General features: G+C 32.4%; 2 protein-coding genes across 6 annotated transcripts; both read left to right on the plus strand.

The window, feature by feature from the left end:
• Positions 1 to 546: 546 nt before the first annotated feature.
• Positions 547 to 5,042, plus strand: LOC110719299 (protein SODIUM POTASSIUM ROOT DEFECTIVE 3-like). The gene is made up of 3 exons (XM_021898184.1): positions 547 to 1,740; positions 3,248 to 3,323; positions 4,625 to 5,042. Exons 1-3 carry the CDS (start codon positions 1,027 to 1,029, stop codon positions 4,810 to 4,812), a joined length of 978 nt encoding a protein of 325 aa, XP_021753876.1. The 5' UTR covers positions 547 to 1,026; the 3' UTR covers positions 4,813 to 5,042.
• Positions 5,043 to 12,579: 7,537 nt separating this feature from the next.
• Positions 12,580 to 18,038, plus strand: LOC110719300. 5 transcript variants are annotated; one of them, XR_002511061.1, is made up of 10 exons: positions 12,582 to 12,856; positions 13,704 to 14,399; positions 14,534 to 14,707; positions 14,969 to 15,105; positions 15,192 to 15,428; positions 15,844 to 16,021; positions 16,113 to 16,238; positions 16,359 to 16,501; positions 17,202 to 17,409; positions 17,496 to 18,038. XR_002511061.1 is itself a non-coding variant. In XM_021898188.1 (9 exons), exons 2-9 carry the CDS (start codon positions 14,274 to 14,276, stop codon positions 17,554 to 17,556), a joined length of 1,104 nt encoding a protein of 367 aa, XP_021753880.1. In that variant the 5' UTR covers positions 12,580 to 12,856; positions 13,704 to 14,273; the 3' UTR covers positions 17,557 to 18,038. The 5 variants fall into 5 exon arrangements, 4 of the variants coding, with proteins under 4 accessions (XP_021753880.1, XP_021753881.1, XP_021753877.1 ...); XM_021898188.1 differs by lacking the exon at positions 17,202 to 17,409 and having other exon boundaries at positions 12,580 to 12,856; positions 14,969 to 15,032; positions 15,197 to 15,428; XM_021898189.1 differs by lacking the exon at positions 17,202 to 17,409 and having other exon boundaries at positions 12,580 to 12,856; positions 14,972 to 15,032; positions 15,197 to 15,428.
• The last annotated feature ends 30 nt before the right edge of the window (positions 18,039 to 18,068 follow it).

An 18,068-nucleotide genomic window follows, 5' to 3' on the forward strand; every position in this document is an offset into this window, starting at 1 on the left:
GCGGTGGTAGAGATAGATATAGATTGGTAGAAGAGCATAAATGTGTTATTGCTAAACTTTGACAACAAAGTTACTTTGTGTCTTATTCTGTGGAGGCCCTCAATAAAGAAGAAAATTCTCAATGCAATTTTATTGTTGTGTTGTTCTTTGATGGCTTAATTGCCTAGAGCATCCAATTCCTTGAGGAATCTTTATTGTGTTATTTCTTTTCTTCAATTTTGAGAATGGTTAGATAGTTCGAACCTATCATGTAGTTATATTATTAAGTACGAAAATTAGATTTTGGTTTGGTGCAATATATGAGAGTAGCAACGTAATTAGAAGAGATTGATTGAAAAATCGTATAGAAAAGATCTTTAATTAAATTATCTACGAAAATGAGGCTTAAATAATTTCTTATGTACTTTGTACTACTATCTTCATAATTCTTATGCTCTCTAAATCAAAGAGCGTATATGAAGGTAGCTAGATTCTATTCTACAGGAGTAAAGCTATAATTTTACTAATATATTACTCAGTATAAAATATAACATGTGTTCCAACAATAATATAGTGAAAAGATTGTAACACATCATTACATTTCATTCACTCTCAATAACGACAAAAAGTGAAATTAAGCCTCTAATAATCTTCAATTATGCATACATACATACAAGTATAATTTAACTATCCCATAATTTTCTATATCTTCGAGAGAGAGAAAAATAGGGTGCTATGTGGTCCATATTAGTGTGATGATAATGGATGTCAATCAATTCAATTCATACACCACATCTATTTCCACCCCCACCCCAATTATTCCATAACATAAAGGCATAGCTTACTCTACACTTAACTCAAACTTCTAACAACCCACAACTATATTCCTCTTCCCAAGAATTCCAACACCTAAAATTCTTCCCTAGCTCTTTCTCCTTGTTTTTGCCTCTATTAGTTATTCATGCATGTAATAATATTGATTCCCCTAAAAAACTACACCTCCTTTGTTCTAAACACTTTTATTACCACCTTTTTAGCATCAAAATTATGAAGGGTTTAAACATAAACATATCATCTTGTACTTCACAAGAATCAATAGCTATAATCTCTTCCAACATGGAAGTAATACTACCATCCTCGTCCTCCTCCTCCTCCTCCTCCTCCTCGTCGTTCACCCCTGGAAGCCGAGCAATCGATCGACACAACCCTATCATCACGGACGAAAGAAGAAGTGGAATTAGTAGTACTAACGGTTCGTGTGCTAGTACTCCCATTGGAACCCCTTGCACTAACCATGTTCTACAAAGAAAACCTCCTACACCAATTAGCCCAAAACCTCATCAAAGTCATACCCCACAAAAAAAGGGTAACAAACTTCCTACATTAACTAAAAAAAAGACTAGTAAGAAAAATGTTACTAATGCTACAAAACCAACAGTTTGTAGTAGTAGTAATATTATTATTGATGATGATGATGTTCATAATAAGAGTGGTAGAAGGAGCTTCTCTAAGCCGTCTGATCTTATCTTGAAGGCGGCGGCGTGCGCCAACACTAAGCCTGGTGTAGATTATATTAGCCCTCCTGAATCATCTAGGTATCTTTTGGATGACACTTCTTTTCTTGAAGTGTTATCTGATTTTGACCCGGTTTTGAAGCTTAAGCCTTATGATACTTGCAACCATAACAACGTCGAGGTTGTTAAGTCAGAGGCCGGTTCTAAACCTCCTAAACCGCCTTCCTCAACCGGATTATCGGACCAGGTTTGTGACTTCTTTCTTAAAACGTAATTTATTATTGATCCAATGGTTAATTAATATGGAGTAGTAAGTTTAGAAATTTTTAAAAAAGGCCAGGTGACGTATAATATATGTTGAATACTTTGACTCTAATAACTTTTGTACACATATATACTTTAGGTTTTAAACTCAAGTTTTAGTGTTTGTCTTTGTGCTATGTAGTAATGTTAATTTTATGAAGATTAGGACATGTAAGATTATATTGTTCAAATTTAAATTGGATTAGATTATGTTTTGAGTCTTTATTTATTTGAGTTCAGAAGATGTACAAGACTACAAGAGTGAATTTATTGGTATGGATGGCAGGATAAAATTGATGCACAACGGTAATGTAAATATGTAATTACTGAAAAAAAAAAGCAAAAATTTAAAAATAAAAAAAACGATGATGGCAATTTGACTTGTCTGGTCTATAGTTGTCGCTCGTGGGGTTATGTAATTAATTTCAGTACCAAAGTCAAGGTCTATATAGTAACAGAATGAATGAAATGACTCTTTTAAGTTAAACACCACTTTAGTCCAGGTCCTAAATTCAAAGCCAAGGTTCTACTTAAGGTTTAATTTAATGCCCCCAAATATATGGAAAGAGCTACCTTTGAATTAAATGTTTAAACGGCAATATTTGGAAAAAAACTACTCGTATCTACTGTGATAGATATTAATAGTGGAATCCAACTCATCAACATGGTTATTGATGGATTAATATTGTATTAGTAGAGGGTTAAATGTTACCCAATGAGTTGATGTAGCTTTGCTCGCAATACTTAAAATATATTGCGATACTAAAAGATTAATTGTAATTATTGTATATGAGTGATTCTACCGTTATATCTAACTTTTGAGATCTATTTTAACACTTTATAATAATACTCGTATTTATTGTGTTCATGTTTCATGTATAAGAGAAACACTTGATTTTTTTTTATTTTTTTTATTTTTACGATTGTATAAATTATGAAAAATTGATATTATAAGAATACATAGGAAACTTATCAAAGTTCATATGCTTGGTTATTTTTTTTTTAATTCATCGATAAACATGCAAGTTTGTGTTCTTTCAAAAAAATAAAATAAAAACAATTAAAATTTTTGAATTTTGATTTTAGAAAAGGCAGTTATCTCACTTAAAAGATTTGTGAACGAAGGAAGTATTAAAATTTCTACCAATGTTAGCATATACTGGTATTCACAACCAAAGTCAAAAGCAGTGTATGATTGAGACACAAACACACCTTTATTACTAAAACAAAATTAGTCAAAGTAACAAATGTTTTACTGAAAATAATCATATACATCAGCTTTTGTAATTTGTAAGTTATAGAACAATACGAGTCAGTACTGTAGATACTACTCCAATATTAGAAAGAAAAGGTTAAAAATAGTACTTGGTTAGCAATGATGATGTTTGATGTACTATAAGAATTGGTGGGTGGTGACATTAAAACAAAGATTGATTATTGATGTTCTGCAGGTGGTGGTTCTGAGGGTGTCATTACACTGCAGAGGTTGTGAGAGAAAAATGAAAAAGCATCTCTCTAGAATGCCAGGTAACCTTATTCTTCATCATATTGCATCTCCTTTAATTACTATGGAGTACGTTCCTTCGTTCGTTCATTCATACCCACTTCATACGAGTAACTAATAGGGAGCGAAATGTTTTCAACAAGTTAATAGCACTTATCATTTTTTCTCCATCTTTTAGTTGTCTAAGATTAAATAATTAATCGGCTGTTTTTACATGTTTTTGTCGTTTGGGCCCTAGAGGTGGGCCTTCTATGCATGTCAAGCAATCTATGTCAGTGGGCCAAAGTTGATGATAGCCTTGCTATATTAAGAGCACTCTTGCTGTTTTTCTGAGCTCAATCAAGACCAACACATAAATGCTATTCTGAGAAATTAGTTATTGTGTTTGGTCTCTCAACCTATTTGCATAATGATGATTTAAATAATATTCATCGTACATATTACTTTCCTGTTCTTTTTTACTACTAGATGACACAATTTTAATTACAGTACTAATTAAAGCTTACAAACTACAAAGTACACCGGGTATTTAAATCGATTTTTTGTTAATTAGTTATTTGTACTAAATCATTGTTGTACTTCGTATTTATTTTATGAAATTACCCATTTTTACATACTATATTTATTTAAACAAAGACCTACGAAGTATATTTAATACTACGTAGTTAATAGTTAACGGTTGTTATATTATATGTTAAATATTAATTTTGTAAAAATGAATAGAACATGGCCTTAAATTGGACAGTAGATGAGTGCAGCAGTTCACAAGATATATACGTAGTAGACAATGGCCGAGGGATTGGGAACAGCCTGAAGGTTCCAAACATACAGGAGTTGAAGGTGGCTAGTTAGGCTGATTGAGCCTATTGTTTTGTCAATTTCTTTTGTAAAACTCATTTAAAAAGGCCTAGCTTATTAGATTTTGGAAACTTGGCCCAACCAATATTAGATCAAATCTTGATTGGGCCTTAGTTGATAGCAGTAGGAAAGTCACTAAGGTGCATGAGGTGTTAACCGACACTCATTAAAAGTAAAATAGTACTCCGTATAATAATTTCTTTGTCCCGGCCTGCTCATGGACATAATACTCACATCCTGTCTTCAAAATCCGGGTTTGCCACTGGATGACAATTAACCAGGATTGCTAGTCGAGTAGTCTTGGTGCTTAAACTAATATAACTTAACCCATTGGCCATCTCTATATACACTTGGGTGGTATGATGGTGCATTTGTGCATAATGAACTTATCTATAGTACAATAATCATCATTAATGTATCCTTTTGATGATGGTATTGATAATCTCCACAATATTAACGTGAGCAGGTGTGACATCTTTCAACATAGATTTCGCAGCAAAGAAGGTGACGGTGGTAGGAGATGTGACACCATTAGGAGTTTTGACCAGCATTTCCAAAGTCAAGAATGCTAAATTGTGGACACCCGCAACTACAATCTCATCATCCTCTTCTCAACTCAACTCAAGAAACATGCAACTTTATAATATAAAATAATAGTCGTATGATATAATGTTTGTTTATTACTGTTTTGTACATGCACTGAATTAAACTCATAGCATGTATGTTAATTAGATGTTGATGTGTTCTTGTTATCTTGTTTAGTTATTAGAAATTTAGAAGTGAACAAGTTTGCAGAACACAATAAGTTTGATTTTCTTCAAGTCTACTACTTATGTGAGTATGTAGTTAATAATTGCTTAATCTATCCATTTACTTAGCTTCGATCTGCTAAAAAGAAAGTGAAAAAGTTATTATTGCATTTTAAAGAATTTTGATCATGTTTATTATGACTAGTTAGAGTTGACCGCGCGCGATCCGTGGTCTTAGTTATTGATTCATTCATAAGAATCGATTATTATTAATGTAGTTGATGCTGTAATAATTATATATTTGTGTTAGAGATGTACTTTTAATATTTGTAATGAGAATTCTAATTCAATTAAGTTATTTGGCAAAAATCAATAATCAATCTGCATTCAAGCTGAGGTATGTCGTAAGGTTTGTAATTTTAAAAAAGTATGGTGAGAAGATAGAATTTTATAATAATTAGAACAAGCATAGACCGTAGTGTGTACATAAATCGTCCAACACAACCAAACGACCCTATTTGCTCTACTGTATTTAGAGAGATAGTGTTGTTCAAGGAACAAGGGTTTACAATCTATGCACGTGCTATTTAATAATACTTCCTCCATGTTTTAATAAATATTACAGTTTGACCTAACACGCATGCTGAGACATGACTTTGACCATTAATTTATTTAATCATATGTTAATAAAATTATAGGAAAATTGATATTATGAAAGCATACATTATAACGTATCCAACAATGTATTATACAATAACATTTGTTTTTTATATATTAGTAAATTAATCAAGTCAAAACCATTATGTGAATAGTGGAAAAAGTCAAACTGTAACACTTATTAAAATACGGAGGGAGTAGAATAAGTAATGCGTGGCTCGGTTGATGCCATAGGTTTTTATTTTGAACAATTGTAATTGGATAGACAGATCATTTTTTGTTATTTTTTTGGTTTTTTGGTTATTTTTTTTATTTTTTTTTTGGGTATATAATTATGATAGTTATTCATTAATCCTATGAATACATTAATTAGTTTGGCTTGTGAAATTTCTGATTTTAAGTAATTTTGTTCCTTATCTTTTGGGGGTTATCTCTTTATAGAGAACCATATACATTCACTATCTTGATGTGATTCAAGTATGTTAATTAGTCAGTATGTTAATTAGTTATTAAGTAATTATTGATTGTTTTTTCTGATGTAAAATGGGTGGGGAATACCTTAGCCCATCACGTGGCAATGTGGGATACTAGGGGATGTGACGAATTTGTATGCGTTGAACCTTTTCCCCAGTCTTATGATGATGGCGGACAATAATAATAGATTTCGTGCTGGTTTTCTAAATAAAAAAAAGTATTGATAAATATATTGTATTGTAACAAAAACATACGGAGTAATAATCATAATAATTATAAAAAAAACAAAATTTATTTTATACGGAGTAACAATATTTAATTTGTTGAGAATAAAAGTATGATAAATTAGTAGTCAAAAATGGCAAGGTTGCTAATTCATACGAGTATTATTTTAGTCTTACAAGTATTGGATACGTACTCAATTGTAGACATACTGACATATCTTCACCATTATACCGCGCGATAGAAAATCCACTATAATGAAATTCCTAAAATAATAGCTCCAAAAAATTTTCCTCAAAATTTAGGGTTTCTTCAAAAAAAACAATTTGTTTTCCGAATTTAGGTGACACACGCGACGTGTGTGAAGAATCAAGCTATGCGGTTCCGTGCTTGAAATTTGTTCAAGAATCCTAATTACCAAATTTGCTCAATTAGAGTAATTTTGATTTTCTTCTCAGAAAACATGGAAGTGGAACTCGATCTTAGAATCGAAACCAAACTTTGGGGCAACATCATAAAAATCAAATGCGTTACCACCGAATCAAAATGCGCTGCAAAATCATAAAAGGAATGATGTCCTTCGAACAAGTGTATTATTCCGATAGAGGATTCAGAATTAATTAGAAAGCTAATTATTTAGTGAGGTCAAGTGATCAGAATGCTTAGCTGGAGGCCGCTTCTGATCAGTAATATTAATGAATAATTAATATTACAACTTAACCTTGACTGAACCCTTCGGGTCACACCCAATTGTGTAACCGAAGCGAAGTGATGAATTAATCCGAAGGATTAAATGAGTCAATAGAGATTTTATGAACTAAGACGTCGGATATCGAGCTCAGAGCGTCGAAAGTCGAGTCGAATTCATGAGTCCACGAGACGAAAAAATCAGTCAAACAACAAGTCAACGCGCGTGAAAATCCTAGCCTCGATGTGGCCTAGCTAATCGAGGGCTAGGTAGGCTAGCATAGCTAGCCGAGCACCTTGCCGCAAGGCAATGCTTGGCTGCAAGCCCTGCATGCATCGCATGCATTGGCTGGGCAAGCTGGCCGAGCAACCCTGCTAGCAAGGCGTGGCAGCATGCCCGAGCATGCATGCGGGCTGGCATGTCGAGCAGCTTGCGCACCAGGCACATGCTAGCACTAAGCTTGGTGCGTAGCAGCAGCAGCGCCCAGCAACAAAGTAGCCCGCATTTACGAGGCTTGCTGTTACGGGCTGGTGCGGGAAGGCCTAGCTGGTAGGCCCGGCCGAGAGACCAGGCGCAAGCATGGCTGCCTTGGTGCTCAAGGCGAGCTGCCACTTGGCGCCACCCTATTGCACGTTTTGTGAAGGGGTGGCTTGGGGAGCAAGGGGAAGGTGGTCCTCCCCTTGTGGTCCTCACCTACCCCTTTGCTCTCCTTGCGCCACTTGTCGTTTAATGATTGTTTTGGCTTTTTAATTTAATTTGGAATTAAATTAAATCTTATTTTTTCTTTTTACCAACTATCCCACATTGAAAGATGATGGGAATTCTTGGTGAGATTTCCCTACAAATACCCATCATTGGGTATTGGGAATTTCACTTGAGTTGGTGAACTCTAAAGGATCTCCAACAGCGAGAAAACCTTTGTTCTTAAACTCTAAGTTATTTTTGGTCTATCCCCAACTAAGCTTCGGGGTAGGGACTTGAAACTTTCAAGTCTGAGCTCAATGGTTGAGCGAAGCACGCTACTAGGGTGAACAATTTTTTCTCTCTCTTCTCTTATGTTTATGTTTATTTGCATGCTTTTATTTATGTTGTAATTATTATGCATGCGATCCGGTTATCGGGTTTTGTTTTCGCGCGGTGTCGGACACCGCAAAACCCAACAAATCATTCAAGAAATCTTACGAGGATCAGGGCTTCAATTGAATTATTTAATATGAGAATAATAATATACAAATTTTAAATAGTGTATCAATACACATAATTATATGAGCTAACTATGTGCAATATAATATTTACGTAGTTACACATAATTTGTTATTTTTTAAATAATTTCACGTAATTTGTTAATGCATAAATAATTTTACTATTATTATTTTAATTAATTTTTCATATCTTAATAACTTATATATATATAAGTTATAATTAGAACTAATCTTATAATAGGAACTAGGAACTAATACCGACCGCTCGATTAAATAGAAATGGACGGGTGGGATTTAATCTGGCATATTAATTGGTTCACGAATTGAAAAAACTGAGAGGTCGTTTTCTCTCTCCTCCATAAAAAACGTTCAACCACCTCTTTACACTCGATGAAGATCAAATTCTTCTTACTTGAACATGAAACCTTGAAATTCATGTTGCTAAAGATCATTTATGTCTTGAAATCTGCATTTTGAATCTAATTTTGTGTCAATTTTCGATTCAAATTAAATTAGGTTTAACTTGTGCGAATTCGAAAATTTATGCAAATTCGAAGTTTCTCGGTGTGATGTTGAAATTTCTTCACAAGAATCTGCAAAATTGATGTCTAATTAAGGTATTGATTACAATTTCTTATGTTTATAATTAATATTTAGCAAAATTTAGGTCTAAAATCAACGATTTTTCCAGATTTATTTAGTGATTATATTTGTTTGTTGTAGTGAATTTTGTAGCTCGAAGTTGTGTAAAACTGCAGAGATGTCTTAAATTATAATGTTTGAACTATTTTTTATGCAATTATTAACTTATTTTAGTGTTTTCAGGTTAAGTTTTGCTAAAATTTGAAGTTGTTCAAAATGAGGTTGCGAGAGATTGAGGTTATGCGTAATTGAAGGTGTTTGAAGTTGAAATTTTTCTATAATTTTGTTGTTGTTGTTGTGTTTTTTTTTTTTTTTGTTGTTGTTGTTGTTGTTGTTGTTGTTGTGTTGCAGTGATTTTTTGTTAAATAATTTTATTAGTATAAAAGAAGTTCTTATTTTGTAACTTTGCATGTCAACTGTTTGATGAAATTCCTATGAGAGGTCACATATATATGTTGTCTGTTAATGGTGATTAAAAGTCTCAAACACAATTAATGTTCCATCTGAGGTCCATTTCATTTAGACAATTTATTTCATTATGTATAAATTTCATAAAAGTAAACTAATCTCCCTTAAAGTATACTAATCATCTCTTAAAGTAAACTAATGAGGACTTTTTGATATTTGTGTCTTCGGTGTGGGGTGCGTGGTCTAATAGGAACTCTGTTGTGTTTAATGAGTAATGTCAGAATTGGGATATTGTAGTCATGAGGTCTGTTTGACTTGTTGGGGATTATTAAAACCACATTGATAGGTATCTGGGGCAGCTAAGGAGGAGTTTGAATGGGTAGCTGCTTGGAGCTCTTGGGTGCCACGTGTATCTAGTAGAGTTCGAAGGTGGGGGGCTGGCTTGGGTGTTGTAATTAGTGATGAACGAGGGAAGATTATGGCTATGGGGCAATAATTGAATGCAGATTTGGTTGTTGTCATGGCAGAATCCTTGGCTGCAAGAATGAGAATGATGCTTGCTAGAAGAATGCATGGAAGGCTGCCAATGTCTGGAGTTCAAGTGTGATGATGCATCTGTTGTGAATTTGAATCATAGGTTTTCATTAAACCTTTTGTCTTGACGACTAGCAATTGTCAAATTTCATAGAATGATCATAATCCTAAGTGATCTCTAAAGTAAATAAAAAAGAGTTTAAAGTGAATAAAAAAGACTATAAGGTAAACCTATTAGCTCAAGTGGTAGAGCACTATGCGGATGCATAGAGGTGTAGGTTCGATTCCTACATAGGTTATGTTAAAGTTCATTATAAAACTTCTAAAGTTATTCAAAATACCTCAAAAGTAAATCAAAATCTTTCAAAAGTAAGTAAGAAAACTAGAAATGTAAATTAATATATCTCTAGTATAAATAAAAAAAAAAACTCCAAAAAAAAATCAGAAGTAGAGAAAAATGTGTCAAAAGTAAATCATAATTACTTTAAAGTAAATAAATAACGTTAAAAAGTAAATCAAAATATCATTGAAGTAAATCAAATTAGGTCTAAAGTATACGAATAATAAATTATCTTGAAATGATAAATGACTAAGGAAACTTCGTTATAGCACAAAAACTCCGAGTCATTGAGTTACATATCCTTAAGAGTTGAATCAAATTATAAGAAACAAATATATTGAGTTCGACGTACGAGGACAGTAAAGAACCTACATGGGATTCGAACCCACATCTTTTGTGCATTTGCACAATGCTCTATCTATTGAGCTAGTAGGCTTGTATAGGTTAAACATTCGAAGTAAACGAAAATAACTCAAAAGTTAATAAAAAAATCTCAAAAGTAAATAAAAAATTAGATAACTTCTTGAACTTGCTATCAAATCTTACTCTCAGAATTTGGCTTGTTTACATACTTTCTCCTTCTACACGGTGTTGGCCAAGAAGAACAAAGTTATCTAAAATAATCAGTTTCAAGATTAAAATAGTAGTGCAAGCAATACATACAGAATTTTGGGTTGCTTGTCATGTGTGTGTGTGTGTGTGTCTGCTATCAGTGTAACATGTGTGTGTGTGTGTGTCTTTGCTAACACTGTAAGAGGCATCAAACACTAGACCAAGGTCTGCTGCGTTTCTAGGTCGAAACTCAAAAGTCACTTGCTCCATATTGAAAAGTCTGCTTGGTTGCCCATAAAATCGGTTATGAGATATTGCTTGTACTCCAGACAAACGACAAATAACCCAAAAATTTAATATGCAAAGAATTAGTAGTAACAACTCAACATCATAAATTCGTCTGATTTTCACTAGATAGTGCTAAGAGGGAAAACTCACTTTGATTTAACAAAGTGTATCAAAGTAAAGAAAAATTACTCAAAAGTAAAGAAAAAGTTCTCAAAAGTAAATCAAATTTTTTTATAGACGTTAGATATTAGGCAAAATGGCCTTCATGATCACCAAACATGTTACTAGGATAAAAGATGAAGCTTATAAATCTATCCCAAGCTTGTAAATCAGTTTGCATTGACAATAAAGGTAACTGCAAGTTCAACATGCAAGATATATATATTTAGTTAAATATATTACACTTCATAGCCACCTATAATATGTTGATTCATTGGGGGCTTGAAATCCGTTTAGAAATACTGATGATTATATTATCATTAATAGATTAGTGATTTGGCTATACATAACATTGTTACACCTCTTAGGTTGCACACAGATGTAAGCTTTATTTGATATTACATACAGTGCACAAATGTGATCTTATTGAGATATAAATTTTCTATTGCTTACTTCTGCATTCATCCAAAGCTTAATATATATAAGTGGTGCAAGAATGTGAGGGTTGAAAACCCCAGCTTTGCTAAGTAGCACTATTTGAGCCAACACCACCAAAAATTCTTACTGCATTTAATTTGGTTATCATTGTTAGATAAATAAGAGTTTAATGGAACTAGAACCATACACTTTTTTCAATGTAACTCAAACTGTATTTGCACATAAAGGCCAACACTGCTCTTTAATAAGATTAGTTTATGCATTCTACAATTTTAACTCAAAATCATCTAAATTCACAATCGAACTAAGCCACAACAATAGAGCCTACTACCATTAAATACTTTAAGGCAAGAACTTATTTAAATTTCAATAAATCATCAATATTTGTATAGTATGAATTCTAGAAGTACTAAAATAAAAAGAGTTGTTAATTACAAATAATAACAATAGATCCTAAAATTGATACAAAAACAACACAAAATGTTGATCTGATTATAAATCAAAGAGAAAACACACAATAACCAAACAAAAATAGCAAAATCCCTAATTTTAAACTTGATCGATACTAAAAATACTCAAACAAATAATTGGGAAAACCCTAGTTTCGAAATCAAAATCGCAAAAAATGGTTTCAAAATCGAATTAAATTATAGAAAGCAATACTAATGACAACTGAATAACTTACTTGCCCATAAACTTGCTAGAATGATGCACGAAGATGAGAAGATGAAAATTTGCAAAATTGAGAGTGCGTGAAGAAATTAGAGAGATCATAGGAGAAGAGAGAGTTTGTAGGAGGAGAGAGAAAATGAATTGATGAGAGAGAAAGTGATTATGGAAAAAGGGATGTTTAGGGTAGCCATTATGCTAGTTCAACATATTTACCAAAATGCCATTACTCAACAAAAAGGCGGACAACATCTTAGCCGTCAGATAAAATGAATCAATGGCTCAGATGAGTTTCTATTATAGGACTTGGTTCTCACACATACATATATATTTATATATATATAGACTTTAAGGTCAAATAAGAAGGGTCTTAAAATAAGATGGGTGAGAAGAAATCTGACGTGTTAATTTTTTTTTTAATCAATGACCACGATTTCATAAAAAAAACCGGGTAAAATTTGTCATGTTCTACGTTCTTCTTTTTATCTCTTTCTCTCTCCTCTCCTTCTCCATGTTCTAGCGTATTCTAGCATTCTCACTGTGTAATTTGCAAACAAGTGATTTTGCCATCAAAAATCTTTGAATTGCTCATCAAATTGTTTTCTCCATCCTTTTTCGTGCTTCTATCCTTGAATTCTCGATCTGTTCATTGTTCACTTTTTGAGCTCATAATTTGGTAAGTGATTTTTTCTTCAATTGTGTAATTTAGGGTTGTGATTTTGAGTTTTGTTGTTGTTTTTGTTGCAATTATTGTTTAAATTTGCCAATCTACAAGTTAATTATGTTATTTTATACATTGATTTTCTAATCAATTTGTAATTGTTCATTACGCTGTTCACGTTTGTTTTTGATAATGATTTGTTTGAATTTCTCATATTGTTTCTAACTAGCTATAAATTTTAACCTTAACATGTCAAAATTATTAGTTCCATGATTAATTTTTGATGAAAATTTAGGTTAAATAATTGAAATAAGCTTTAATCTTTATCTCTGTCTCTGTCATTTACAATTTCCTCTAGTACTTGACTTGTTTTTAGCTGCTTAAAGAAGATCTATTTTCCTAAATACCCGAACTGAATGTATTAGTGACTAATTATAAGCTTGGATGAAGTTAAATAGGTTAGATTAATATTTTAGCTTTGCATATCCTTTGTTTGATTTGCTATTGATTTAACGATTAAAAGAAGTGGCATCTTGTTAATTGGGGTACTGTACTCGAGGAGGGTGCTGTTAACTTGCTTGTTACAGCAGGTTCAATTCAAATTATTGAGATTGATTAGCAGGGTGTATCATTCTTCTTATAGTAGTGTAAATAATTGCTAGGTGTTCATTTTGGGTACAGTGGTCAGTGGATGTAATATGCAAGATGTAATATGAAATATTCTAATTGAAGTTATGATATAGAAATCTACTTTCATGACATGGGGTGATGTATTTAAGCATTGATGATTTGTATACTAATTGATTTCTTGCATAATTCCACTAATTTTGTGTCTCTCCTTGCTTCTTTTTGGTTTTTTCAGGTATTATATTCGGTGTTGCAAATCCTTCAAAATCACCATGGATGATGATAGTTACAATGAAGATAATAATGAACTTGAAAATGATGAGAGTGATGATGACACACTGAAAGCTACTAACACGAAGAAAAAGAGGAAGCTAGCAAGTAAAAGGGATAATGATGCAAATGTCTTGCCTAGTAAAATGTCACCAAGAATTTTTTACAAAATGTTGCTGAAGTTGAGCATGGAACAAAAAAATGCAGTGAAAAATATTAGGTTTGGAAGTATTCTAGATTTGGAGGTTATGGATCTCCCTAGAAGATTAGGGAGGTTTCTTGTGGAAAAATTTGATTATTGTAGTCATTCATTAGTTTTGGAGAAAGGGAATTTGACAAAATCTAAAGATGATGTCCACAGTACCTTAGGCTTTCATTGTGAAGGGACACGTGTGGAAGAAGCTTCTCCATCAAAGAAAAATGATTCTTATTTAGAATTTGTAAAATCATTCAAACTCCGATGGTTTAACACTGTTGTCTCTGAGAAGAAAACCAACAATTTTATTTTTGCAACTAAAAAATATTGTACTCCTTAATGGACGTTAGAGAAATAAAGAATTTAGATTGGTGTGAGTACACATTTTTTAGCCTTGTGTCTTCTGTGGAGAATTGGAAGAAGAATGATGGGAGATATTTCAAAGGTCCACTCTTGTTTCTCATGGTAATTAAATAAGACTTTTATGGTATATTTGGACTTTTTAATTTTGAAGTTATTTTTATAAGCAACTAAGATTCAAAATTATACATTCTAGCTGCACTGCTAATTGATTTTGTTACTATTTTTTTGTTAAATAGTTATGTTACGTGGATAGAGTTGAGTTTAAGGCAGGGCAAGTAGAGAGGAAATTTTCTATTCTCCGTGGGTGGACAAGTAAGATTTTGAAGAAGAGAGCAACTGAAGAGGAGATAGAAGGGTTTGGAAAAGGTCATATTACTGGTCGTTTAGGTCTTATTGAGGATCTCGAAAAGGTATCTTACTTGTCTCACATGCTAATTATGTATATATGTTTATTATCGATTATTTAGGTTATCGAGTTCAACCGTGTGATGACTGTGATCCCTCTAACTCACATCTCCTTTTTATCTCTCTTCCTTAATAACAAAAGCAACAACTACATATGTGTTTTGATTTCTTTCTGTTAGCTTCAACCTTAAACTGATGCACAACTAGATATGCCCTTCTTGCATGGGTGAATAATCCCTTTTTTGAACATTTCTTTTATTTATGAGGAGAATGCGTCGGATATATTATGCTCCTCTCTCAAGACAATCTCAACTGGAATCGTCATGTTAGGTAAAGCAATATTAGAAGTTGGACCAAATGCTTTCCAGAATGAAAAGCCCGAAAAGGCAGCTGAAGCATTTAAGTGCGTTTCTGATTTATTTAATAAATGCTCAAGTTGTTGCAAATTTTCTATGAATGAACCTAGATCTGATCTGATCCTTCTTTTAGTCAAGATGATGAATTTTGGCAACAACCTAGTGTCACGAATGTTGTGGACGAGGTGTTAGCATGTGCTACAAGTGCTGGTGATCTGATATTAATGGATGAATTCTTATTAGAAAAAGAAAGCTCTCCTCCCCTTGATAATAAGAGACGTCTTTCCACTATCGCTACTCCTACTTTTTCCTTGGGATTGAATCAAACTCCTACTCCTCCTACACCTCCCTGTGGAGATATAGATGAAAGGTATTAATATGTTACTTATTTTCATTATCCTATGTTTATCATTTGTTTTACGGATAAATTACTTAAATAAGGTTATTAGGAAATCACTTATATGTTTGTTTTATTTTATTTTTTATTAGTGTCTTTGGAGATATTTCCGATTGAGATGATGATTATGCATTAATCATTGGAGAGAGAGTGAAAAGATCAGTAAAAAATCTTTCAAAGTACCTTCTCCCTCCATATTGGACACGTTATGGGGATTTGTTAGGTGATGTAAGAGAAAAAGAAAGGATTGTGTCAGATTATTATTTTTTTTTTTTTTAGAAAGAGCCAAGAGGGTATGTAGTTCCTTCCTATCGAAATATATTTCAATCTTTTTTCTTCGTCATACATTTGATTTATACTAAGCTTACTTTTTTTTTTTTTTTTTTAGTGAAAAGTTGTTTATGTATAACAATATGTTTGCAACACGGGAAGATATGTATTCACTTTCTACTGATGAAGACGTTTCATCATCAGTCATTGATATTTGGAGTTTGATCTTAAATATACAAAATTTGTATCGTGGAAAAAACAAACCTCATATAGTGTTCTTTTCTACAAAATTAGCTGTAAGGTTTTCTTTTTTCCATTTGTAGTTGTGTTTTAATCTTAAACTTTTTGTATGAAGTGCAGTTTAAAAAATTTTATTTCTTTTTGCAGTATTTTCTGACACTTCACAATTCTACTGGTCAAGTAACGGATGCCAATAGAATCGCCAACTTTCACACAAGGCTACAAAATGAGCTGTATACATATAGAAGTCCTTCTTTGGAAAAAGCTGATTTAGTAAGTTAGAAGTCTAGTAGTTTATTTCTGTTTTGCGCAATAGTTTTATTTCCTTTATATGGATTTATATATGCTCTCCTTGATTATTAGTTGTTTAATACTTCGTATCATTTTATTCAGGTTTTTTTTCCTATCTGCGACGATAAACAATTCTCCCTTGTGTGCTTCAACTTTGTGAAAGATCGAGTAGACTACATTGATAACAGATCTTTACCTGAAATTCTTCTTTTCAGAAAAAATATGGAGTTATTTATGAGATTTTGGTAATCTCTAATCTCCCTGCTCCCTATTCATTATCCATAGTGCAACATGCAATAATATTTTGAAGGAGGTGTAACATGTACTTTAGTAATTTGCTAAAAAAAATTTTTATAAATGTGCATATTTTTTTTAAGCATAATGTGCAATTTTTTTTTTAACTTAATGTGCATATTTTTATTGAATAATGACCATATTGAATAAACTGATTGAGTGGATGTGTCATTTTAGTTCATTGCATTTTGTGAATATGTTATTACTTTTGTAGCTGAGCCCAACCCATTACCAAGAACACTTGTGGCAGACTGTCCACGCCACCATACTGAAATTATGCATTTCAAAATGAATATGCATTTTTCATAAAGTAAATGTACATATGTATTGAACTAAATGTGCATTACATTAATCTAAATGTATTGAACTAAATGTATTGAGTCCACCCATTACCAGACTATTCAGGCCACCATATTGAAATCATGCATTTCAAAATGAATATTCATCTTTTATAAAGTAAATGTGCATATGTATTAAACTAAATGTGCATTTATATTAATCTAAATGTAAGAGGCTATATATCAAATGTGAGTTTGTAATCTATATTGTTTGCACATTTCCATACTAATAAGTTAATTTTTATCCAATCGTAGTTATACTATCTAGTTATTGTTTCTCTATAATGCTCACTTTCATTTATTTTCCTTAAAGGACACTACTTTTCAAGTTTTTCTATTAACCATCAAACATCCAAAGGCTGGAAAATTGTCTGAAAAGATAAAAACAGTAAAACTTCCATGGAAATCCAGATCAAATTTAAAGGATTGTGGGGTTTTTCTAATAAGGCATGCATATGGAAACATACTTGGGGCAGGATGACAATTGGGAGTGTGGCTTCTAAAAAAAAGCTAAAGACAATGTAAGAAAACATTTTATTTTGTATGTTACATGTTCAATTCTTTTTAGTTTATGTCTTTTTTTTATAACACAATAAACTTCTGGCAGGTTCAAGCATTACAATCTCTTAGAGCCAAATATTGCAGCACAATTCTTCTTAGTCAGCTGAATGCAAGGAGAACGTATGTGATCAGAAAAGCAAGGGAACACTTGACGAAGAAATAGCTAGCAAGATTGACTCGGAGAAGGAATCAGAGAATTGTCATTGTTTAAACCAATTGCTTTATTTCTCTACTCAGACTTTCATAGCATCTCCAGAATTTTGTTTGTTCATATCTGATAGCTGCATATTAGAATTTGATCTTAGATTAGGAAGCACTAGGTGAACCTATCACACTCTTCCCATCTTTGGAGCATTAAATTCAACCCACTCAGGCCAAAAAAATGCTTGTTCTTAGTGATGCTCTTATTTTTTTTGTTGATAGATCTGGGAATATGATGTGTAGTAAAGTGACGATATTGACATGAATATGGTTCATGATCTTTTGCCTTGGTAGATGATGAGATGTCATAATGAATCTTATATCTCCGAAGATGTATATAATGCAAATATTATTATATTGTAAGAAAGGAGTTCCTTGATTTACAAGAGTTCTTTGTTTTGTATGTGCATGAAATGAG

This window comes from Chenopodium quinoa, unplaced genomic scaffold (genome assembly GCF_001683475.1).
Source record: "Chenopodium quinoa cultivar QQ74 unplaced genomic scaffold, ASM168347v1, whole genome shotgun sequence".
Lineage (NCBI taxonomy): Eukaryota > Viridiplantae > Streptophyta > Magnoliopsida > Caryophyllales > Amaranthaceae > Chenopodium > Chenopodium quinoa.

Coding starts and splice junctions, on each gene's coding strand:
- LOC110719300 (XM_021898185.1), top strand. CDS start 14,274: ATGGACGTTAGAGAAATAAAGAATTTAGATTGGTGTGAGTACACATTT. Junction 15,106..15,191: donor AAGGCAGCTGAAGCATTTAA/GTGCGTTTCTGA, acceptor TCCTTCTTTTAG/TCAAGATGATGAATTTTGGC. Junction 16,022..16,112: donor TCTTTTCTACAAAATTAGCT/GTAAGGTTTTCT, acceptor TTCTTTTTGCAG/TATTTTCTGACACTTCACAA.
- LOC110719299 (XM_021898184.1), top strand. CDS start 1,027: ATGAAGGGTTTAAACATAAACATATCATCTTGTACTTCACAAGAATCA. Junction 1,741..3,247: donor CAACCGGATTATCGGACCAG/GTTTGTGACTTC, acceptor GATGTTCTGCAG/GTGGTGGTTCTGAGGGTGTC. Junction 3,324..4,624: donor GCATCTCTCTAGAATGCCAG/GTAACCTTATTC, acceptor TAACGTGAGCAG/GTGTGACATCTTTCAACATA.